This window comes from Mus pahari, chromosome 14 (assembly GCF_900095145.1).
Source record: "Mus pahari chromosome 14, PAHARI_EIJ_v1.1, whole genome shotgun sequence".
Classification (NCBI taxonomy): domain Eukaryota; kingdom Metazoa; phylum Chordata; class Mammalia; order Rodentia; family Muridae; genus Mus; species Mus pahari.
Window position 1 is genome coordinate 42,391,362 of NC_034603.1, and position 24,706 is coordinate 42,416,067.

Below are 24,706 nucleotides of genomic sequence, written 5' to 3' on the forward strand. Positions count from 1 at the left end.
AGAGAGAGAGAGAGAGAGAGAGAGAGAGAGAGAGAGAGAGAGAGAGAGAGAGATTTATACAGATAGGTGAGGAGCCCGTGGTGCTGAGTCCAAGTTTTCACAGTCTGTTTCTGACACTTTATGCTTATTTGCAACCTGCACACCTTCCTCAATAATCCAAATACACTCTAGACCCTTCCCTTCAGTAGGAAAGAGCTCACTCCGTGAGGAGGATACCGAGGGTCGTGATAACAAAGCTGCCTTATAACGACGCGGTCTTTTGGCAGATGCTCAATAAGCAGCAGAGGGTCATTGGGGGAGGGGAACAGCGAGCGAAGGCAGTCCTAGACAAGTCTCCACCCAAGGTCACGGCGCCCGCCCAACCGGCGGCGAATCTAGGAAAACGGCTGCCAGAAGCTCCGCCTCACCAGGGGGCCGAGGCCTCTCCCCTTTGAGGCCGGACGCGTTGCCTTTAAGACTTTGGAAGAGTCACTGTATCTGTGGACTGACTACGGAGTGCTGGGTGTTTTGTCCCTCGTCGTCTGCCGTGGGCAGGCCGGGCGCGAGGGCGGGGTAGGGGAGCGGCGGCGGGGGTCAAAGGCTAAAGCGCGCACCACGTGGGCCGGTGACTCCGTCCTTCCCGCAGCGGCCGCGGCGCGCAGGGCACTTGGGTTAGTGGCGCGGCGTGCGGCGCGGACAGGCGAGCCGGACGCCCGCTCCCGCCATGGTCATCAAGACGGACGAGTTGCCGGCGGCCGCCCCGGCCGACAGCGCCCGGGAGCACGGCTCGCAGGCCGGCGGCAAGGGGCGGCCGGACGCGGCTGGTGAGTGAGTGGGCCGGGGGCAGGGACAGCTGGGCTAGGGACCCGGTCGAGTCGGGCCGGAGGGCTCGGGACTCGGTGGGAACAACCGTCTTTCCTCCGCGCCAGTGTGGGCGGTACACTGGGCCGCCCCCGCCCTGAAGGTCACCTTCAGTGGCACCCCCGGCTACGGCCTGGACTTCGCACGTGGGGACCGTGGAAGGGCAGCCACGGCGGACACACTCGCGCAAGATCGCGGGGACACGTGCGCGCACTCGCGGTTTGGTTTCAGGGTGCGCCGCCGCCGCCGCCACAGACGGATGGAATCGGCGGCCCCACCCCCTCCGCGCCCCTGCTTGGGGGAGCTCTTGGGGCTGGGGGCAGTGACACTTGCGGGCGGCCCAGCCTCCTTCTGGTTCTCTTGTCCTAGACGTTCCTGTGCGGCAGAGCTGCAGCACTGTGAGTGAGGCTCAGTTTGGAGCTGCCCAAACTTGGACTATGGGAAGAGCGCAAGTTGGTGTGTGTGTGTGTTATTGGGGTGGGTTGTCTCTGGTACATTCTTAGAGACAAGGGCTTAACCCACAGTCACCAGGCTGTGGTCTCAATTCTTTTAGTTATCGGCCTCCACTTGATCTGGGGTTTGGGGTCCTGTCTGTGTGTGGGCAAAGCCTAGCTGTTTGTCAAGGGGAGGTGTTTGTGCCTGAACTTGATTATTAACCTGCCTTATTGCGAAAAGTGGGTCAGACTAGAGCTGCTGTTTTTTTAAGGCAAAGGTCATTAGTGTGGAGTGGAGCGCCCAGCTCTCCCCCGTGGGGGCTGTGTGGCAGTGGCTTTGGGAGTGGCAGAGGCTTGTCTAGGGGTGGGGCCTACTTCTCTTGTGCCCTTTCTGTTATTTTCACCAAGTCTCAGGCTCCAGTCTTGAAACTGGAAACCCCTTCCCAGGGCCCCCTCACTTTCCCTCAGAGCCAGCCTGGTCCTTTCTATGCTGGATGCCAGTGAGTGCAGACCCTCTTTATCTCTCTTTTCTTCAGTTCATCTCCTCATTCTTCCCAGCTCCCTGAGCAGTCTAAGGCTAACACGGGAGTAAGGATGGCCCTAATGGGCCTAACACTTGCTAGACTGCTATTCATCACAGTGGACTTACTTTGCCCAAGACAAGGCCCGAGTTGTACCCAAGCACAAGAAGTGCTGAAAGATGTCGTGGCTCTGAATTCATGGGCAAGCTGGGTAAGAGAAGGTTAGAGCTGGCTGTTTCCCCTTCATCAAAGAGATCTGAAGAGATATAAAGCAGCTTGTCCAAGGTCATAGTGATTTCATTGTCCAGGGAAGCATTTGGATTTCCAGTTTAGGGCTGGCATGCCAAGCCTATCCCAGCCCAGCCTAGAGGAAGCTGAGGTGGGCGTGCTGGGTTATTATGTATGTAATTTAGGGGATTTAGGAACTGGAATGGTAGTGGAGGATTTTTGGTGAATGAAGCTCCCTTAACTAAATGCTAAGGGACTCTTGGGGTGTGTCTGGGGTGCTGGGTTGGGGTCAGAGCATAGTTCTTCATCTTGGGGACACAGGAGTTTCTACTTGGTGGGATCTTGGCTTCTGTGTCCCAGAAAACTGGTATAGATAACAGACTTATTTTCCAGCCATCTTGGATCTGTTCAAAAGAAGAGACATAAATGGAGCCTGTATCATGTATGTCCTGCTCCCCCTGCCCTCCCCCACCCTTCTGCATGGTAAGGTTTCTGCATGGGTATCAGAGTGTAGGCCCCTGACCCTCAGCCTGTCTTTCTAGAGCTCTCCAGTACCTTTGAGGAGGTGATCAAGGCAGGCCAGGGACAGTTACCTTAGGAATAAAGTAACTTTTAGGGGTTAAGAGAACAGGCAGGTTTTTCAAGTTCACAGTGGTGTGTCAGGTTCCTTCTGTACAGGGGAGGGCTCCCTGACTTGGGCGTGGAAACTGAAGGGGACTTGGCAGACAAGGAGAGAATTTAGGGGCTTATAATCTCTCCAGCAGGATCTTAAAGCTCTTTTGGGTGGTGTCTGAGAAGACAGTGAACTACACTTGGACATTGAAGACCTATTTCTGGTCTGGGGAAACAGGAAGGAGGCAAACAGGGTCTTCCATAAGCTGTCTCTCTGCCTGTCTTAATGTCTTGAAGCCCTGGATTCAAGGATGGGGCAGTGTAGCTTATGGACTTCCTGTTCTACCCCTACCTGCTGATTGCTTAGCTAGGGTGTGGCCTGGCCCTGGCATCATCCCTGAAGACACTGTCGGACTGGAATGGCATACAGAGGCTACTTGTGGTTACTCAGGCCCCTTTGTAACTCCTGTCTGTGACCATCTCTGGCTAGGGGAGTGCTGTCTAGGCCTAGGGAAGGCTGTGTGTTATCTTTCTGCTCGGATCTCTCCTAGAGATTGTAGGCGTAAGTTAGCACATGTACTGAGTGCCATTTAGGCAGTTAGTCCCATTCTTCAGAGGACTGCCTTTTTATTTCACTTCCCTAAAACCTAGGTCCTCAAAGACCTCTAGGATCTGAGTGCAGGGAAGTAGAGACTTGGGTCATCTATGGCTTCATGCACCACCTGGACTAAGTTCTTAGGCTTCCAGGAGGAAGGCACTGCTGTAGCCTGGTCCCTTGAGGAGAATGAACAATAGACCTTACTCTAAAAGTAGCACCCAGAGGTTGGGTTTGGAACCCTGACACACATCCCTTTTCCTAGACTTAGCTTCACAGCCTTTGCTTCTGTGACCTTGGACAGCTCACTTATAAGCTGTGTGGAGCTTTAGTTTCCTTGAATGAGATGGGATAGTTGATTTGAATATGGTCCTTCTGGGGAGATGGCCTGAAGTGAGCACTGGCTTAATGTTAACTCGAGTGAGACAGTGTTGGCATCCTTTAGCATTATTGCCAGCCTACCTGCTGCCCTCCCAGGATTAGGGTGTGTTTGAAGAGGGGGTTAAAAGGGGTGGAGCTCTGTCTGAATCTGACCCTTCTTGCCCAGGTGTGAGGCTCAGAACCTGTTAGGGCTGAAGAGAAGCCAAAGGTCTGCTTAGCTATCCCTGGGAATGGAGGGCCCTGGAGGGAGAGCCTTGCCCCCCTTTCCACCCCCATGCTGGTTAGTATGGATGCCAGAGCAATCCTTACTGGGCCCTGGCAACAAGTCAGAGGCCCTGCGAAGGCACCCTGGCAAGGCTGGGCGTGCTGCTTCTCCACAGTGTGATGGCCTTCAGCCTCTTGCTGGCAGCTCTGTTTTTCCCCAGGGGAGACATTTGGTTTTCTCCTGGTGGCGCACAGGCTGCTGGGAAGAGAAGAGGTAGTCTGCCAGCTTCTTGGTGCAGCTTGAAGTCCTGAGGCTTGGGTGCAGTTGTCCTCTGGGAGATTGGGAGCCCATCCCCCTCTCACTAGAACCAGTGACTCTCAGGAAGAGGCCAGCTGCCAGGTCACCTGCAAGAGACAACAGGAGCCAGAGGCCCCAGCCAGTCCTTTGACCTAAGAGGAAGGCAGGGTGCTCTGTCAGTTGCTGGCGGACCAGGGGTGGCTATCTGATGGCCTGGGCCCGGGTCTGTGCCAGCTGTTGTCAGCAGCTGGCTGAAGCAGTCCTGCCTACCACCGGTGTGGGTGTTGCTGAGGAGAGGACCCCCTTGCTGAGCTCTGCTCCTGCCAGCCTGCCCCCTATGCCTTCTGTCCACAGGGGCTCAGGTACCCCAAATGCTGGGTTCCTCTGTTCCCCTAATGGTTTTGCTAGCAGTGGTTCTGTTTCTGAGGTATGTGGGGAGGTGGGCCTAAGTACTAGTAGTAGTTCTTTCCAAGGTCCTGAAGCCAGTGGGGCCGCCTGGCCCTCAGTTGTCCTTCTGCCCGACCTTGAACAGAATGAGAGGCAGGGGGAATGTGTCCTTCCCGGGGCTGCCCCAGCAGGCCTGGCCCCACTGAAACCTGAAGCCAGCTGGAGTTCCAGCCCTGAGCCGACCAGCTGCATTACCGCAAGGATAGAAGCAGAGACTGGAACAAGGGACAGAGGCCGAAATGGGCCTGGGCCTGGTCAGGGGAGCTGGCTGCCTTATTGCCATGGCAGTCCTGAGACTTCAGAGCCAAGAAGAGTGCAGCTACTCACTGTACCAGGTGGGCTGTGGGGCTGTGTGGACCCAGTGACTAACCAGATAAAGCACTTGTCACAAATCCTGTGGTGGAGAGACTTTCAGGTCCCTGTGGAGGAAAGAAGAAAGCCAGGATTGGCTGTCATGGAGGAGAGGAAGCCCCTGGGGAGCATTCTCTTAAATCTGACTGTACCAGGGTCCAGGTCCCTGGGCTTAGGAAGAAAGGCTGGGGTTCACTTTGCCTTCCCTCTCTAACTCCCTTGTCCTCTACTGCAAACGTGCGAAACACAGACTGTCTATTAAGGTCCAGGTTTAAGTGCCTACCTACCGTGTACCTTCAGTGATCAAAACTGGGTCTCTGTATTGAGTGAGGGCCTTTCTAGCTTCTGCCTCCATTCTAGGAGATTGCCAACCTGGAAAGTCATCTCCAGGGACCCAGTGAGGGGGAGATCTTCCATGCGCACCCTAGGCTGCTTTTAGCATGGCTTCCCCTTGTCTGCTCTGTCTTCGGGGCCAGACCAGGGTTCATTTGGGGTGGGTTCATTTCTTTTTTTTTTTTTTGAGACAAGGTTTCTCCACGTAGTCCTGGCTGTCCAGGAACTTGCTTTGTAAACCAGGCTGGCCTCAAACTTGGATCCACCTGCCTCTTCTGCCTTCCGAGTGCTGGGATTGAAGGCGTGCCCCCACTGCTATGATATTGTTCATCTCTTAAAGGCTGAGGCCTCCCCGCCTGGAGCTGCTGGGTCACTGAAAGGGATATTCTGTGTGTCCTGTGGTTCTTGGATGGTACTCCTGGTTTGGAGAGGGTATGATGTGGTATAGATAGCATTATTGGAGGCCCATAGTGGCTAGTGGCATGAGCTGGTGAACCTGGGGTTCACTTTAAACCTTTCTAAGCCTCAATTACCCTTTTGGGGGATTAATGAATTGGTACTATATCTGAAATCCTAAAGGTCCTATTTACCCACTATGAAGTTTAGGGGTACAGGAAAAGGGCTGAGGCTTCTCTCTGACCCCACTGTTGCCCATCTATTTTGAGTCAGTCTACCTCCATGAGGCCCTTGATTTCGGCCTTTGGGCTCTTGTACCCTGTTACCATTCCTGATAGCAGGGTAGGAGAGGGACCCTGGGGTCTGGATGGGCTGGGCTGACATCTAGAGCTGAGCTGTTCTGTCTGGAACAGTCTTGTTCATAGCTGGGATGATGGGGCCATTCTGGCTGACGGTGCTGGGGCCAAGCCTTCTGTCTGCCAGGTGGGTACCCAGGCCGACTTATGATTAGCTGGAGGGTTTCTGAGAGAAGGTCCTTGGCTTCCCAAAGGTAGAGGGCATCTCTTTTGTTCCCCTTAGCGCTGGCGTTGGGGTGGGGGAGTAGGGTTGTCACCTGCTTCTCTCTTCCCACAGCATGCTAAGTTGGGTGCACACAAGCTTTGGGCTGGAATGTAGACTAGCATTAATTTGATATCTTTTCATTGAGCTAGAGTAAGGCAGAACATAGAACAGCAAGCTGCTGATGTGAGCAGCTATTCACAGTACAGAGGGGCTGCTCCTGGAGGTGGTGATGGGGCTGGGACTTCTGCCAGTCCAGGTCATTTGGGAAGGCTCTGGGGGAAGTTTATGTACCTGGAACTTAATGAGTTGGAAGGGCCAGGTGCAGGCAGGCAAATCTCTGGGAGTTCAAGGCCAGCCTGGTCTACAAATTGACTCCAGGATAGCCAGGGCTACACAGAGAAACCATGTCTTGAAAAACAAAACAAAACAAAAAAAGAGTTGGAGTTTGCCCAGTGGATCAGTGTATCATGGCTGATAGAATAATCCAGCAGAAGCTATAGAATAGTTCAGCAGGGATGTGTGTGTGTGTGTGTGTGGAGGGGTGTAGAGGGGTGCATAGTCAAGAGCACAGAGGTAAGAGGAAGGCAGCTAGCAGAGCAGAGACTGGTTTTAGGTGACCTCTAATGCTGGCCAGACTTGAGTCATCATTGCTTTATCAGAAGGGTTCAGAAATTATGCGTTTGATGTTGGAAAACTGTACCAAGGCCATGCCTGCAGAACCCCAACACCTAGGAGTTGGTTGCAGATTTAGGGTAAGCGACAAAGTACCAGGGAGAGAACAGGGACTGATTTGTCCAGGTTAATAGACTCTATTCTGACAAAATGAGCCTTTGGTGATATGTAAGGGGAAGTTATGTGTTGATGATAGTCGACTTGGTTGAGAAGCTTAAACCAGGCTAGCACTGGCATCTGAGCTCACAGATGGACAATTTTGACTCCATATGAGAAATGAGGTAGGAGGGGCTGAGGTCAGTCTATAGCTCAGGATCACTGGAGAGAATGAGTCATTGGATAGAAAAAAAGGAGATGGGCAGAGGCCTTGCTGCTGGAGAAGGTTGGTGTGTGCCATTGTGGCCCTGGAGAGGAATCCTGACTACTGTGGTGAGGAGCAGGGCACGGAAAGGGAGGGGACAGCGTGTGGAAAGGAGATGGCAGTGCTTCAGATGGATGCGGGGGTGGGGGGCTGGTCTCTTTACTCCCGTGTGGATGGATGTGTGAGGACAGAAGGCCTGCCAGCTAGGCCCATTTGACTCAGCTCTCACCTTTCCCAGGTCTCCCCGCGGTCATGCTGTTGAATGGTGACTGCTCAGAGAGCTTGAAGAAGGAAGAAGGGACATCTGAGCCACCTAGGGAAAATGGGCTGGATGAGGGTGAGCCTGGAGATGAGACCACTGGACAGGAAGTCATTGTCATTCAGGACACAGGCTTTTCTGTGAAGATCCTGGCCCCTGGCATCGAGCCCTTTTCCCTTCAGGTAAGATGGAGGAAGATGGGGACCGGGCTTGAGGCTGCTGCTGGAGAGGAGGAGGTTTGGAAGTCAAGCCTTGGACTTGTCTTTGCATGTGCTGGACCTGCTTTTGTCCAGGGTCTGGGCTAGCACACTAGATGCTTGCCTTATGACTAGAGGACAGGCACCAGCAGCCACTGGCAAGCCCAGAGCCATTTGCTCTAGAGGCCGTAGTGTTGCTTCTCCTGCTTTTCCCATCCTCTAGTTAAGGAATTGCTCTTGGTTCCTATACATAGTTTAGGCCTGGGCCAAGCTCTGTCTAATAAGTTCATATAGTAAAAGTGTGTATATAAACACAGATGCAGATGACTATGGTATTCCTGGATAGGGCTAAATTGAAAATTTTAAAACCTAAAAAGCAGCAAACTGGGGGGTTTATTCTAGGAACCCAGGAACTTGGCCTGGTAGCAAGGAGGCGTGCTCTTGTACCTACCCATATAGTTTCTTACTAGAGTGACCTTTCTCCCTGGCAGGTGTCCCCCCAGGAGATGGTGCAGGAGATCCACCAGGTGCTCATGGACCGTGAGGATACTTGTCACCGTACCTGCTTCTCACTGCACTTGGATGGCAATATGCTGGACCACTTTTCAGAGCTACGCAGTGTAGAGGGACTACAGGAGGGCTCGGTGCTCCGAGTTGTGGAAGGTTGGTCTAGACTGAGCTGGTGGCTGCCAGAGGAGGGCCCCAGAGTTAGGCCAGAGATCCTAACAGACACTGTCACTGTTGTCCCTGTGCTCCATCTGGGCACATGAGGTGGTGCTTGTGACTCTTTCTACTTTATGGCCCACAGTTTAAACACTTGAGTCTCCATTTTAAAAAAATTCAGCCAGTTCCAAACTAGGATTGAAATAAGCCTATCAAATTCTGAAAAGATAAGTGTTGCCTCTTCATAACTGAAGAAGTTTTGCAGCTCTCCTTTTTGTGGTTGTTTGCTTTTTTGTTTTATGTTTTAAAACAAGGTCTCTATGTTGCCCTGGCTGTCCTGGAACTTTCTTTCTAGATCAGAGTATCACTGAACTTACAGAGACCTGTCTTTCTGTGCCTCCCAAGTGCAGGGATGTTTCCTCGCTCCTGATGGAAAATGTCAGTGTCGGGTCTGCAGGTCGTCTGCACTGGTATAGGGAGATGGTTGTTGGAAAGCAGCTCCTGGAGCAGCTCAGAGGGAATCCCCAGGAATCTCAGCTCATTAAGAGCACAGTGCTTATGCCTGTCAGCATTTGGGCAGCTGACAGGAGGTTTGCTGTGAACTGGAGGTTCACCTACAGAATAAAACCCTGCCTCAAAAAACCAAAAGGGAAAATGAAGGAGTGATGCCAGGGCAAGTGTCAGTCAATCGGAGCCCCACTCGTCCTTGCAGAAATGGTTAAAATTGACAAAACACAGACTTAGGCTATCCCTGCAGAGCCCGAGGTTGAGACTCCACAGGACTGGAGGTATCTGAACAAAGCCTATGGCTTGAATGGGTTTTCCAGGGGCCTGAGTAGGCTTCAAGAGACAGGTGGTAGAGTGTTCTTTGCAAACAAGGATCCCACTAACAAGAGTGTGTGTGTGTGTGTGTGTGTGTGTGTGTGTGTGTGTGTGTGTGTGTGTGCGCGCGCGCGCGTGCGCACACTTGTGTGATTTACATACACACAGCTTAAGTGTTTGTGGAATTTTGGAATTTTTTGGTGACAGTATAAGACTGGTTTTCAACTTGATATATAGAACCCTTGCTCCTCCACCACAGCAGTTGGGAGTCTAGTGAGGTCCCACCATAGCTAGCTGACAGGAGAATTAAAAATGGGAACCCTAATTGGAAAATTCAGGGTTTGGGGATGTGGCTTAGCAGTTAAGGGCATTTCCTCTTCCAGTGGACCTGGATTCAGTTCCCAGCACCTACATCAGGCAGTTCACAACAACCATAAGTCTAGTTTCAGCGGTTCCGATGCCCTCTTCTGGCCTCCATAGGCACTCCACTCCCCACATGGCATACAGTAACAGAAACATACAGATATGCCCACACTTAAACTAAAAATAAAAACTTGAACAGGCATGGTGATCTGTGTCTATTATTGGCACTTAGAGGCCAGGACTTCAGGATCACTGTTAGATCTAGGCTAGCCAGTGCCATATAACTCTGTCTTAAACTTTGTCACTTTGTCCCCACCCTGAAAAAAGAAACTAAAATGGAAGTTTTAAGCTACCCCAGCAGCTGTAGATTCGCCTTAATTCTACACCTTTCCACCACCCCAGCATTGTAAGGAGAGAAGTCTAGGCACATGGCTCTCTGCCTATGTTCTCAGTACTTGGGGGACTGAGGCAGCCATAGCACTGAATTGGAGGGTAGTCGTCTGTGTTACATAACTCTAAGGTAGCAGGAACTATAGAGACCTTGTCTTCTACTTTCAAACAACCAACCCTCTTCCCCCCTGTGAAAACACTGAAGATCTCATTGCAAGCCAAGTTACTCTAGTAGGACTATAATAATGCTTTTCCCTCCTTCTGGCAGAGCCTTACACGGTGCGTGAGGCCCGAATCCACGTGCGCCATGTCAGAGACCTCCTCAAAAGCTTGGACCCATCTGATGCCTTCAATGGAGTTGACTGTAACTCCTTGTCCTTCCTGAGTGTCTTCACTGATGGTGACTTAGGAGGTGCGGGAAAAATTGGCACTTGGACTTGTGCAGAGGGACAAAGGCCTAAAGGGCTGGGGGCTGGGGGTTTGCTGAAGCTAAGGCAAGCCAGAGACACGTTAAGTAACAGAGATAGTTGGTTCCTGGCTGACCACCAGCCTTGGGTTCCTCAGACAGTGGGAAGCGGAAGAAAGGCTTGGAGATGGACCCCATCGACTGCACACCACCTGAGTATATCCTGCCAGGGAGCCGGGAGCGGCCTCTGTGTCCCCTGCAGCCCCAGAACCGTGACTGGAAGGTAAGACTTTAGAAGCATCAAGGAAGTAAGACCCTGGTGGGAGGATACCAAACATCCTGTCTCCTCACATTTGGCCATTTGTGCAGCCCCTGCAGTGTCTGAAAGTACTCACCATGAGTGGCTGGAACCCACCTCCCGGGAACCGCAAGATGCATGGGGACCTCATGTACCTGTTTGTGATCACTGCTGAGGACCGGCAAGTCAGCATCACTGCATCTACGAGGGGCTTCTACCTGAATCAGTAAGGCTTTGCTAGTCTTCCATGTGCCATGGCATGTCCCCGTGTTCTGAGTCTAATGACAGATACTTAGGGCACCTGCTTAGTGACCCTCTCCTTGCAGGTCCACAGCCTACCACTTCAACCCCAAGCCTGCCAGCCCCCGCTTCCTCAGCCATTCCCTAGTAGAGCTGCTCAACCAGATCAGCCCAACCTTCAAAAAGAACTTTGCTGTGCTGCAGAAGAAAAGGTAGCACCTTTGCCGCCATGCCCCGCCTTGCCTCCAGCCACAGGCTGGACCCCACACCAGCACCTCTGCTTGAAGAAATGGTGTCCCAGTGCCTGAGAGTCCCTGATGCAAGGGGGCAACAGCCCTGGGAGAGGTGCCCATTTGCACTATCTGACTTCTGGTTGGCATCCATGGGTAGGAGATGCCAGAACAGTGAGGGCCTCAGAGAAGAGAAGCTCACAACTGGGCTCTAAGCTTGGAGGGGTGTCCCACCTTTCTATTCCCCTGCCTGCCACAGGGTCCAGCGCCACCCATTCGAGAGGATCGCCACCCCGTTCCAGGTATACAGCTGGACAGCCCCCCAGGCAGAGCACGCCATGGACTGTGTGCGTGCGGAGGACGCCTACACCTCGAGGCTGGGCTACGAGGAGCACATTCCTGGACAGGTGCTACCCAGACCCGCCCTTCCTGCCAGGCTCCTATGCACCTCCCAGTAGGCTCCCTCTGTTCTCTAGGGGCCTATCCACAGGGAAGTGGGAGAAGGGGATAACCCAGAGCAGGTCAGCAGACATAGGCTGAGCCTGCCTCTGCTCCCTGGTCCCTCCACAGACCCGGGACTGGAATGAAGAGCTGCAGACAACAAGGGAGTTGCCCCGCAAGAATTTGCCTGAGCGGTTGCTCCGAGAACGAGCCATATTCAAGGTGACTACAGCCTTAAGTCTCCCTGTCGCTGGGCTTGTGGGAAGAGAGAAAACTAGAGGCTGTTACTAGCTTACCTTTGTTGGCAACACTGGAGATGGACTTGCAGGGGGTGTCAGCCTCCTGCCTCCCAGAAAACCACCTAAGGTTTTTGCTATGGCTTCATTGAGATTCTTGAGACCATAGAATGGGGAGTAACCTATCTTTCTTAGCCATCTTCATGTCCTGCCATGATCACATGGTGCCCTTACTGAGCCACAGGTGCAGTAGCATGCTGGTAGAATGTGTGTGCATGTGTGTGGTGGGTATGGGGCAGGGCAGTCAGTGGGAGGCAGGTCTTCTTTTACTGTAGGTAGGTCTAGGGATTGAAGTGATGTAGTGAGACTTGGTGGCAAGGACCTTTACCTGCTAAACCATATCATTTGGCCCTGCATACTCCCCTTTGTTCCTGATTGGTTTGTTTGTTTGTTTGTTTGTTTGTTTGTTTGTTTGTTTGTTTGTTTGTTTGTTGAGGTCTCAAAATGATTTTAAGAAATGGTGCTGGGCTGGTGAGATGGCTCAGCAGGTAAGAGCACACGACTGCTCTACCAAAGGTGCAGAGTTCAAATCCCAGCAACCACATGGTGGCTCAAACCATCCTTAACGAGATCTGACTCTCTCTTCTGGAGTGTCTGAAGACAGCTACAGTGTACTTACATATAATAAATAAATAAAATCTTTAAAAAAAAAAAAAAAAAAAAAAAAAAGAAATGGTGCTGTTGCCCTTTTCTAAATATGAGGAAACTGAGGCTAGGGTTCCCTGGTGTCCAGGGCCTGGCTGCCTTTACCATCTAGGTGACCTGGACCAGGGTAGGATGTACCTTGGTGCTCTCACCCTCCCAACCTTGGCCTTCCCAGGTGCACAGTGATTTCACAGCGGCAGCCACAAGGGGTGCCATGGCAGTTATTGATGGCAATGTGATGGCCATCAACCCCAGTGAGGAGACCAAGATGCAGATGTTCATCTGGAACAACATCTTCTTCAGCCTGGGCTTTGATGTCCGGGACCACTACAAAGACTTTGGTGGGGATGTGGCAGCCTACGTGGCACCCACCAATGACCTGAATGGTGTTCGCACATACAATGCCGTGGATGTAGAGGGACTATACACACTGGGTACAGTGGTAGTAGATTACCGTGGCTACCGGGTCACAGCTCAGTCCATCATCCCTGGCATCCTGGAACGGGACCAGGAGCAGAGTGTCATCTATGGCTCCATTGACTTTGGCAAGACGGTAGTGTCACACCCACGCTATCTGGAGCTGTTGGAGCGCACCAGCCGGCCCCTCAAGATCCTTCGTCACCGAGTGCTCAATGACCGAGATGAGGAGGTGGAGCTCTGCTCCTCGGTCGAGTGTAAGGGCATCATTGGCAATGATGGGCGCCACTACATCCTTGACCTACTGCGCACCTTCCCACCGGACCTCAACTTCCTTCCTGTGCCTGGTGAGGAGCTGCCTGAGGAGTGCTCTCGCGCTGGCTTCCCTCGAACCCACCGACACAAGCTGTGCTGTTTGCGCCAGGAGCTAGTGGATGCTTTTGTGGAGCACAGGTGAGGAATGGCTGCTGTTGGCCTAGACTGACAGAGAAGCTGGCTCAGGATCATCTGTTCTGAGGGAAATCCTGGAAGGGAGCAACCCAGCCTGCTTCCTAGAGCCTGAATATAAACCTCAGCCTTTGCCTGCTTCAGATCTCCAGATGCAGAAACACAGGGCCTCTGTCAGTTGTAGACTAGCAAGTGGCTAACCAGTGCTCCAGCAGGGTGGTCCTGGGCTTTTAAGGAAATGCCAGTAAGTGCAGATGTGGAGCTGGGAAGGGCTCAGTGAGGGATGCTTACTATGGAAACATGAGGACTTGGATTCAGATCTCTAACCCCACCACTGCGGGTAGAGGGCAGACACAGGATCCTCATAGGTGCTCACAAGCTGCTATGTAGTGCAAGTTTGGTGACAGGTCCTGTCTCAGGGAGTAAGGGAGAGGTAATATAGGACAGCTGATGGCTTCCTGTGGCTTCCATGTGCACATATACACACCCACATAAAGACACAAAGTCAGGTGTGGTGGGGCACACCTTTAATCCCAGCACTCAGGAGGTAGAAGCAAGTTAGAGGCCAAGTCTGGTCTACACAAAGAGGCCCTGTCTCCTAGTAAATAAATGTGTTAATATAGTCTAATGGCAGGAAGAACGTTGCAGTATGGGGCTGGGAAGTGGGGCTTCAGAGTGCTGGGCTGCTGGCACTGACCGCATCCATTTGCTGTCTCACACCACGATGAACTCTTTGCAGATGCCATTGGCATTCCTCTTCCTCCCTGCTGAGAGCCCTGGTCTAGCTCTCCCTCCCCCGTTTGCCCTAGCTGTCTTCTAACTTGGGGACAGTATAGTGGGGCTTTGTTTATTTGCTTTTGAGGCAGGGTCTTACTGTGTAGCAAAAGCTGGCCTGGAACTCAAAATACTGTCCCAGTCTCCCTAGTGCTGGCTGGGATTACAGATGTGCAACACTACACTTTAGTTTTGCTCTGACCTCTCTGGTGGGGTTGCTAGCCCGGTACAGGCATGTGCGCAGGATAGGACAGACTGTCCATGTGCTAACAGGATAGAGTTCCCAGTACCAACATTGTTGTCCCCAGAGACGTGGAGTCTGGGCCTGCCTTTTTGTTTTTTTGGGTTTTTTGCTTTGTTTTTTTGGGTTTTTGTTTTGTTTTTTTGTTTTTTTTTTTGTTTTTTTTTTTGTTTTTGAGACAAGGTTTCTCTGGAACTCATTCCAAAGACCAGGCTGGCTTTGAACTCAGAGATCTGTCTGCCTCTGCCTCTGCTTCTCCAGTTCTGAGGTTATATATGGTGACACCTGCCTGGCTTGCTTTTGAAGAGTTCATTGCTATAGTTGTGTTTATGACTCTTGCCTACATCTGTGTGGACCACACGCATGCCTGCATTTCCTGCAAAGGTTACAAGAGGGCATTGGACTCTCTGGAACTGAAAGTACAGATGGTTGGGAGCCACCATGTCAGTACGGGAAAGCGAATCTGTAAGACTAGCAAGTGCTCTTAACCTCGACAGCCTGGCTACAGTCTACAGCCCCTTGCTTCATCACACCTGCTTTGTTGCTCTTAGGTACCTTCTCTTCATGAAGCTGGCTGCCTTACAGTTGATGCAGCAGAAGGCCAGCAAGGTGGAGACCACCTCCTCCACCTTGGAGAATGGTGGCCCTCCCTCCTCTGCAGAGACCAAATCTGAAGATTCAATAGGACCTGAGGCAGGATGTGAGGAGGAGGGCAGCAGTGTGAGTGGCCTCGCCAAGGTGAAGGAGCTGGCAGAGACCATCGCCTCAGATGATGGCACAGGTGGGGTTGCTTGCTTGCTTGTTTGGAGAGCCCAAGCTGGTCCTGGCAGCTTAGCCATGGGGGTGGGGGTTCATGATCTCTAAGAGAGGCAGGCAGACATCCCTAGAGTGGGTTGGGCAAGAGGCTCACGGTGCACAGCTCTACCAACTATCCTCGCCCACCCGTCTCCACAGTAGACCCTCGGAGCCGAGAGGTGATCCGCAATGCCTGCAAGGCTGTTGGCTCCATCAGCAGCACGGCCTTTGATATTCGCTTCAATCCTGACATCTTCTCCCCAGGCAAGTAAGAATGGATAACCAGTGAGTGAACCCTGTAACTGACAGCAAAGCATCATGGGATGGGCTTGGGCTCTTCAGCAGCAGAAAGCTGCCCCCCTGATGTCATCTGCCTAGCTTAAGCCTTCCTGCTCTACCTTCCCAGGGGTTCGATTTCCTGAGTCCTGCCAGGATGAAGTTCGGGACCAGAAGCAGCTTTTGAAAGATGCTGCTGCCTTCCTGCTCTCCTGCCAGATCCCTGGTTTGGTGAGGGAGGGGCTGAAAGGTTGGGTTGGGGCTGCTGAAAGGGGCTGTTGCCGACCTTGGTGCCTCATGCTCCTTGGTCTCTGGATCACATAGAGAACCTTCTTATAACTGCTGCATTGGCCTCTCCTAGCCTGGCACGCTGGCAGCACCCAATAAGTCAAAGGAGACGTCAGACATAGATAGGCTGTGCCCTGGCAAAGCTGAGATTCTGGTCCTTTGAGGCACAAATACAGAGGCCTAGTATTTCCTGTCCAACTGATTGCACTAGCTTTTTGCCTAGGCTCCTGAGTGACAGGCTTGCTTCCTCTTATCCCGGGGTCGGTGCCATTTTTGCCTCAGGTTGTGAGTCTTTCAGGCTGTGGTTTCTTCTCACATAACCAGATGACCCTGTGCCACCCGTGGGACTTGGGTCTTTACCCAAGAGTTCAGGCTGCTTCCCAATGGTGGGATCCCTCTTCCTGTTCCCTCTGCTTGGCGAAAAGGCAGGGCTAGGTTCCTGTGCCTGTTTTACACCTTGGCCCTCTCTTCCTCATGGAAGCCAGGGCTTCAGTTCTGTCCTTCCGTTAGGGCTCTAGGAAGACCCAGAGGGGTAGGGGCAAAGGGCTAGGGCTGGTCTTGACCTGATGCAGCTCCACAGGTAAAGGATTGCACAGAATATGCTGTGTTGCCCATGGATGGGGCCACACTGGCTGAGGTGATGCGCCAGCGTGGAATCAACATGCGATACTTGGGCAAGGTGCTGGATCTGGTGCTTCGGAGCCCAGCCCGAGACCAGCTGGACCACATTTATGTGAGTGGGGTTTGGCCTGGGAGGTGGTGGCAGCTGGAAGCCTGGGACCTGCCCCAGACTTCTTTCTTTGACCCCCCCCAGAAAATTGGCATCGGAGAGCTCATCACACGCTCCGCCAAGCACATCTTCAAGACATATCTACAGGTGCCGCCCTCTTCCCCAACTTAGTGGGACCTCCCCGGGTGGCATGGGGCCTGGAGAAGAGCCCTGGGTGGGGGCTTAGGGCCATCCTGACTTCAACCAAAACTTGGCTCAGGGAGTGGAGCTCTCAGGCCTCTCAGCTGCCATCAGCCACTTCCTGAACTGTTTCCTGAGCTCTTATCCTAACCCCGTGGCCCACCTGCCTGCTGATGAGCTGCTCTCCAAGAAAAGGAACAAGAGGAGGAAAAACAGGCCCCCAGGAGCTGCAGACAACACTGCCTGGGCTGTGATGACCCCCCAAGAGCTCTGGAAGAACATATGCCATGAGGCCAAAAACTACTTTGACTTCACCCTTGAGTGGTATGGACACAGGGGACAAGGGTCACCATAGTGTAGAAGACGGGGAGTGGATTGGGGCAGCATGTGGTCTAAGAGCAGTGGAGTGAAGACAGCAGGTAAACTGGCTTAGCTATGTGGGACCAGCATGGGGAAGTGGGGCTGGCTGTATGGGTTTATGCTAAGCAGTGGGTAGATAGTGTTGGTTGTGGGCTCTGGAGTTGAGCAGCTGTCCAGAGTGGCAGGTGGTGCAGGGCTGCTCAGCTCCTGCTCCTTCCCCTAGTGATTCTGTGGACCAGGCTGTGGAGACCTACGGGCTGCAGAAGATAACACTGCTGCGGGAGATCTCACTGAAAACCGGGATCCAGGTGGGTCCTCCTTTCCAGCCTGGCCCACAAAACAAGGGGAAGGGAGCTTTTTTGGGATGGTAGTCTCTGGGCATGTGATGGGAGGCTAGGAGGTGCTGCTCTTGTGTCCATGGCTGAGACTTTGGGTGTTGGGCCCTGTCCCCAGATTCTGCTGAAGGAATACAGTTTTGACAGCCGCCACAAGCCTGCCTTCACTGAGGAAGATGTGCTCAATATCTTCCCCGTGGTCAAGCATGTGAACCCCAAGGCGTCGGATGCCTTCCACTTCTTCCAGAGTGGACAGGCCAAAGTACAGCAGGGTGCGTGGCACTGTGGGCTGGGGGAAACGGGAGTGTCTCTTGCCCAGTCCTGACCTTGCCACCCCGGCTGCCTCGTAGGCTTCCTGAAGGAAGGCTGTGAGCTCATCAATGAGGCTCTGAACCTGTTCAATAATGTTTACGGAGCCATGCACGTGGAGATCTGTGCCTGTCTGCGTCTTCTGGCCCGCCTCCACTACATCATGGGTGATTATGCTGAGGTGTGTAGGCTATTGCACTTCTAGCTGTCACCTATTAGTTGGGGTTGCATGAAAGAAAGGTCTGGGGACTCCACCATCACCCCCTTGTTAAAACAGGGAGAATGAATTTCCATGTAGGGAGGTCCAAAGTTCTTGTTCCGTGAGCTCATCAGCTGTTCTTGCTGTCCTTGGGAGAACTCAGTAGCTACCTGTGCTCTATAAGGTAAACATGATGCCGCTCAGGGACATAGGAAAGAAAGCCTGTAAGAGCTGTGGCACAATACCTGGCCTTTGAGTGACCATGGGAAGACCAGCTGATGGTCTCTTGTTTTCTTCAGTGTTCTGTGGTTGTACTCCAGCTACTTTGCTGGTCCCTAGGCTCTCGGTATGCTTTGGGCCCCCTGCTCTCTCAACCAGAGGATGTCCTAGGAAAGCTTTTTAGGGGTGAATGCGCTTTCAGATGTTTGTTTCTGCATAGCTTTGTTAGGGAAGAAGATGTAGACCGATAGAGTTTCAGATGGTCTCTGTGGTGAAGGCCTCAGTCACAGCAGCCGTTCTCCTGCCTGTGTGCAAAGGGTAGAAACTGCAGGCTAGCCCAGGCTGTGTGGGGCTGCTCAGTTGGGGAGCAGTGCTCCCCTGTGATGGATACTGTCTCTTCCAGGCCCTCAGCAATCAGCAGAAGGCCGTGCTGATGAGTGAGCGGGTGATGGGCATTGAGCACCCCAACACCATTCAGGAATATGTGAGTAGCCAGGCCGGGTTGGCTTGTAGGTATGGGTGCCTGAGGCTACCCTGACCCACCGTGACCCCACCCACAGATGCACCTGGCCCTGTACTGCTTCGCCAGCAGCCAGCTGTCCACAGCCCTGAGCCTCCTGTACCGTGCTCGCTACCTCATGCTGCTCGTGTTTGGGGAGGACCACCCTGAGATGGCATTGTTGGATGTGAGTGTTGGCAAGGAGAATCTGGGTGACCAGACCATGGATGGACTTTGTGCAGGGGAGGAACTGACTTGGTTTCTCCCTTCTCCCCCAGAACAACATCGGGCTGGTGCTGCATGGAGTAATGGAGTACGATCTGTCCCTGCGCTTCCTGGAGAATGCCCTGGCTGTTACTACCAAGTACCATGGGCCCAAGGCCCTTAAGGTGGCTCTCAGGTGAGGCAGTGCTGGCTAAGACCCTCCCCACCCCTTACCCCACCCCCACAAACTTTTGGAGACGCAGAGAGTGGTTGGGAAGGGACCCAGTTTTGTCTACGCAGTTGAGAAAAGTTCTTTGAAGCTCTGCCTATGCTCAGGGCCCTCTCCTGGGATGGTTCCTTGGGAGCTTGTAAGGGGATCTAGTTCTCAGGTGGAGATAAGTCCACCTCTTGTCTCTCTTTCCCCTATAATCTGCTCCTCCAGCCACCACCTTGTCGCACGAGTTTATGAGAGCAAAGCCGAGTTCCGGTCAGCCCTCCAGCACGAGAAGGAAGGTTACACCATCTACAAGACGCAGGTGGGCCTCAGCAGGGGCTGAGAAGGTTGTGCCTGTGGCCATCCGTGCAGCCCTGATCTCCCTTTCCTTTGGCTCTTGTCCTTTATAGCTTGGTGAGGACCATGAGAAAACCAAGGAGAGCTCTGAGTACCTCAAGTGCCTGACCCAGCAGGCAGTGGCCCTGCAGCGCACCATGAATGAGATCTACCGTAATGGCTCCAGTGCCAATATCCCACCCCTCAAGGTATGGACCTGGGCTGAGCAGGGTGAGTGCAGTGCCCTATCCTCTTGCTAGGCCACGCTAACCTGGCTTTCCACCACCCTCAGTTCACAGCTCCCAGCATGACCAGTGTCCTGGAGCAGCTCAATGTCATCAATGGCATCCTCTTCATTCCTCTCAGGTGAGGACCTCCACCAGCCCTGGCAGTCAGCCTTAGGGTCTGTTTAAGTTACATGCGCAGAGCTCAAGACTTTAAAAGCATAGCCTATAGCAAGGTTCTTTGTGATTCTTCCCAGACACCATGTAATCCAAGAAAGACATAGCTATAGTGTTTTATTTTCCTTTATTTTTGTTGTCTGTTTTGAGACAGTTTCTCTATGTAACAGCTTTGACTGTTCTGGAACCCAACTCTGCAGAACAGGCTGGTTTTGAACTCAAAAAAATCCATCTGCCTCTGTCTTCCAAGTGCTGGGATTAAAGGCGTGTGCCACCACAGCCTGGCCACTTATTTTGTGACAGAGTTCCAAGCTAACCATGACCTCATGGTAGCCCAGGCCAGCCTCAAATTAGGAGCCATCTTGCTTCCGTCTTGTGGGTGCGGGGCTGGAGTGAGCTGGCCTCAAGCACATGACCCTCTTGCCTCGGTTTCCAGGTGTTGAGACCACAGTGGATCTGTGTAGTACTACCTGATGTCCTAAGTTTTAGCATCCCTTGTTCAAATTTCTTCCTTTTCTTGTTTTGTTTTAGACAAGGTCTTATGTAGCCCATGTTTACCTTAACACTAGCTAGCTACATAGCTGAGAATGGCCTTGAGCTCCCAGTTTTGTTCCACAAGTACCTGGCTGGCCCTCTGTTTCCCATTATATCTTGGTGATCTTTCACTTCCAGTCCATATGATGTGACTGTAGCTGTCTGCTTCTCCAGTGCAGGGGCTGTGCCTTGCCAGCTAGTTTTTTTAAAATTCCCCAATTCTTGCAGACTGCTTTGAAAGTCCCTCCTTCCTGGATGTGGGAGATGCTGTTGGTGGGCCAGCTGGCAATGGGAAGGGGCACCCTTGTCCTGTTTGCTGCCTCTGGTCTGCTGTAGAAGGCAGCAAACAGAGGTAGAGGTTGAGAGCAGATTACCTTAGGGGTAGGGATGGCACACTCACCACATGCTGTCAAGTGTAGTCGGCACTCCACTTCTAGGAGGGACACCCGTTCCATACATCTCCACTGTCCTGAGTGGCAGTGTCCTGGAAGCTTCAGGGTACTAGGGCATCCAGGCTACTCTGACTCTACCTTTGCCTCCTAATGTTCAGCCAAAAGGACTTGGAAAACCTGAAGGCAGAGGTGGCACGGCGACACCAGCTCCAGGAGGCCAACAGAAACAGGGATAAGGCTGAAGAACCCATGGCCCCCGAGCCTGAGCCTGAGCCTGAGCCAGAGAGAGCTGTGGAGGACGTGGGCTCCTCTCAGACTGCCAAGGAAGGTCCTTCTTCCCTGAACTTACAGGGATAAAAAAGGAGAGAAAGATGGACAGTTCAGCAGCCCCATTACCCGGTGATGCAGACAGATTCCAGGAGAATTCTAAGGGCATGCCCTGCAGATTGGGAGAGGAAGCTAGTCCTCCACTTTCTACCCCCACCTCACCCCACCATCTGCCTGGGGCCCTGCCCTGGCCTGCCTGCCCCTAAAAGATGGTTTTGCACTGGTTCAATGAATATTCAATGCAGAGGCCTAATTGAAGACACGAAAGTGAAGTGTGTAGGCATCAGCTCCAGCTGTGGGGGGCAAGTGCCTCCCCAGCATCAAGCAGATGTGTGTGTGTCCATGCCTGTGGGTGTTGTGCTCCGTCCTTCCTGATGTACATAGCCCAGTCAGTTCTGAGTGGATGACGTGCAGATGCAATTTCTCAGGTCATTTATATGTTTGACATTATGGCTGCTGCTTTTGTTGCCACTACCCCTGGGTCCAGCCTGGGTTAAAGTCCAGGTTTCAGCCAAAAAAGATGGGGGCTTTAGTATGTCCTGAGAGGGGGAGCCAGATGTCTGGTAGGGTGCAAGGTGAGACCTGCAGTGGTTTTACTGTGATTGGGCTTGGCCTACCTGTAGCCTCAGGGTAAAGGGAAGGGGCCAGCAGTGGTAGACCCCACACATCCATGTGCCTGGCCTTGGCCAAGCAGGAGAGGAGGTCCTGCCACAGGCTTTGACTTGCCTCCCTGCTCCCTGTACCCCAGGTGAGCATAACCTTGGGGGCCAACAGTCTGAATGTATCTTTCTCCCCATTTAAACCTGAGCTGCCTAATGCACAGTTGGGTACGAGGTGGGGACCCAGGGCTGAATTGTGGTTCCCAGGGAAAGTACCATGCACAGGAGTGATTGTCACCTCTGGAGCCTGGCTCCTCCTTGGTCTTTGCCATATAAGCACTTATACAAAGACGCTCTGGGGGTGGGGCTCCTACTGCCCTGGCTGCTCTCTCCCCTCCCTGCCTGTGTCGCTTCTCTTTGTCTGCTGTCCCTGAAGAAGATGCCCACCCTTTGAGCTCAAGGGAGCTGTTTTAGGCAGAGCCTCTACTTGGGGCTTTTCTGGAGCTGCTGATGGGTAGTATCTGTCCAGGGACCTTGTTTCAAAGGGAATGGGCATGGGCCAGCAAGACATCCCCACAGCTATCAAGAACAGTTTCTTGTTTTTAAACCATCACGTCTTCATTTCACATTGGAATAAAGTGAGTTTTTGAAACCTGCTGCCCCAGTCTTCCCTGTGTGCTCTGTGGAACTTGTTACTATTGCTTGAGTGAGGCTCAGAAGTACTGCTGGGAGGTAATTATGTATATATTGGGTCAAATTCAACGTTATGTTCAAGTCACTGAAGTGGAAGGGGTGCAGCTCCAGTTGTTAGGCTGGGCTCTACACAAGAAAAAAACAGCTGCAATGAAAGATGTGTGGAAGAGGTATTGAGGGCAAGCTTCTGATGCTTTTTTTTTTTTTTTTTTTTTTTTGGTTTTTCGAGACAGGGTTTCTCAGTGTAGCCCTGGCTGTCCTGGAAGTCACTCTGTAGACCAGGCTGGCCTTGAACTCAGAAATCCACCTGTCTCAGCCTCCCGAGTGCTGGGATTAAAGGCATGCGCCACCACGCCCATAAGCTTCTGATTCTTTTGTAGTCTTTTGAACATCTCACTAGCTAGGTTTGTGCCTTATTCCCTTCCCTTGTAGCTGGTAGATAAGAGTTTGGCAAGTAGAAAAGAGGAGTGCTGGTTTTGTAATAGAGTGTAAGAGCCAGCTTATGTAGGGCTAGTGAAGGGAAGAGGTGGCCAACTAGTAGACTTGTCACAGTAGTGGTCCTAACCAGTCAGCAGGCCTCAGACATGCTTGAACATGCTTTCTGGCTTCATGATGCTCCGGGATTCAAAAGTCCTAGAGTTACATTTTATGACTTCATGAAAAATACCACCCCTAATTTGTGATCCTTTTTTCCTAAGCCAGTGGGACAAAGATGTTTCTGATCTTGATACTAAGTAACATCCTTAAGTACCTACCAATGATTTTGACCATTTAAGCCTACTGTGTATGTTCCCTCTATAATTTGGTCATTTGAGGCAAGGTCTCTTAGAGCCAAGACTGGCCTCAAAATCCCTTTTAAGCTGAGTGTGACCTTGAATTGTTGTAAATGTGTTTGTTGACTTGTTGGACTCCCCGCTTCTGGAAAGGGACATCACACAAAGTTGAGACTGCTCTGCATGAGCTTAATAGTTTAATCAGGTGCTTACAAGTCACTCTAGAGGCCCTTTTTTCTCGGCTCCCTTAAGCATATTAGTGTTATTAAATTCCTTTGTAAAACATTGTGGGTAGGAGAGAGGGCTCAGATGTTAAGAACTTTTGACCCAGGCTTGGTTGGCAGCTCCCATACGGGAGTTTATAATGGTTCATAACTCCAGTTAAAGGGATCTGAGACCCTCTTCTGGCTGCTAGATACTAGGAATATAGTACACAGATGCACACACATGCAGGCAAAATACCTGAACATGTAAAGACCTTAAAAATGATGTGTAGATATGAGTGCAGGTAGTGCGTATATGAACCCAGAGGATGGCTTCTGGGAGATGGTTCTTTCTACAGTGGGTTCTGGGAGGGAATTCAGACTGTGAATTCAGGGCTGTGCAGCAAGCACTTCTATCTGCTTAGACATCTCACTAACCAATTAGATCTTTTGACAACTCAACAAGAAACTCAGTTGAGGGCCACAGGACAACCTGAGGAATCCCTATATATTCTGTGGCTGAGAAGTATCTTGAAGTGGCTCAGAGCAGCTTCAACGCAAGAAGGCATTCAACTGTTAGGGCCATTAACTGACTCCACTGACAGTATCAGGAAGCTGGAAGTGGTGGTATATGCTGAGGCAGGGCTATTGATGGAATTCAAAGATAGCCTGAGCTAGACACTGACCTGGTTTAAAGACTCCCAGAATGAAGGGCTATCTTACTGGCCTCTTCATACTAAGGAACTAATAGTCAGGTATGGTGGATGCCTTTGGTCCCAGCACTTGGGAAGCAGACAGGTGGATCTCTGAGTTCCAGGCCAACCAGAGCTTACATGGTGAGACCCTGCTTAAAAAAAAAAAAAAAAAAAAAAAATCCAACTATTGTCAGTGAAATGGTTCAGTAGAAAAAGGCACATTGTCAAATCTGACTCCACTTTCAATGGTGGAATCCATTCCCAAATAATTTCTGGCCTCATACTGTAGCATAAACACAAGCACATAAGGTATATGTGTCAGGTATAATTTTAAAAACCAACTATTTTCAATGTTCATTGAGATGAGAGGGCAGTAGGAAAGCAAAAAGACTGGGAATGTGGCTCCCTGATAGACACCCCCCACCCCCAGCACAAAGGAGTCAAAGGAGTGTATATGTGGGGCGAGAAGGGGTTTGAATTCCAAGTCTTGCTGTGAGACACTTACCCTCAGCCTTGTTAGGCTAATCTGGAGAACATGTTCAAAAGGCTGCCTGTACTGGCTCTTAGTATGTCTTGAGGTGGGGACTAGAATATACATGTCTAATGAGGATATGTTGACGCAGAAGCAGAAAATTGCTGCTAGCAGTTGAATTCATGTCTGCACAAGTTCTCACCAGACTAACCAGGAAGGAAGGATGCAGCCGACATCCTGCACACAGCCATCTCCCTGCCTTCAGGACGGAGGCCAACGTGTGATACACAACCAGCTTCCAAATTCACAA

The 24,706-nt window shown here is 51.9% G+C and overlaps 1 protein-coding gene across 5 annotated transcripts; it reads left to right on the forward strand.

Annotated features, from left to right (window-relative positions):
* The first annotated feature begins 592 nt into the window (after positions 1–592).
* Cluh (clustered mitochondria homolog) lies at positions 593–22,218 on the forward strand. 5 transcript variants are annotated; one of them, XM_029545785.1, is made up of 27 exons: positions 594–726; positions 790–803; positions 7,473–7,675; positions 8,182–8,353; positions 10,197–10,340; positions 10,493–10,617; positions 10,704–10,858; positions 10,959–11,084; positions 11,362–11,509; positions 11,673–11,765; positions 12,660–13,354; positions 14,915–15,144; positions 15,318–15,422; positions 15,565–15,665; positions 16,303–16,455; positions 16,537–16,599; positions 16,712–16,956; positions 17,216–17,300; positions 17,446–17,599; positions 17,678–17,817; positions 18,458–18,538; positions 18,615–18,740; positions 18,832–18,953; positions 19,200–19,293; positions 19,382–19,516; positions 19,600–19,673; positions 20,793–22,218. In XM_029545785.1, exons 1-27 carry the CDS (start codon positions 704–706, stop codon positions 20,989–20,991), a joined length of 4,005 nt encoding a protein of 1,334 aa, XP_029401645.1. In that variant the 5' UTR covers positions 594–703; the 3' UTR covers positions 20,992–22,218. The 5 variants fall into 5 exon arrangements, with proteins under 5 accessions (XP_029401644.1, XP_029401645.1, XP_021067234.1 ...); XM_029545784.1 differs by having other exon boundaries at positions 593–803; positions 15,321–15,422; positions 20,793–22,217; XM_021211575.2 differs by having other exon boundaries at positions 594–803.
* The last annotated feature ends 2,488 nt before the right edge of the window (positions 22,219–24,706 follow it).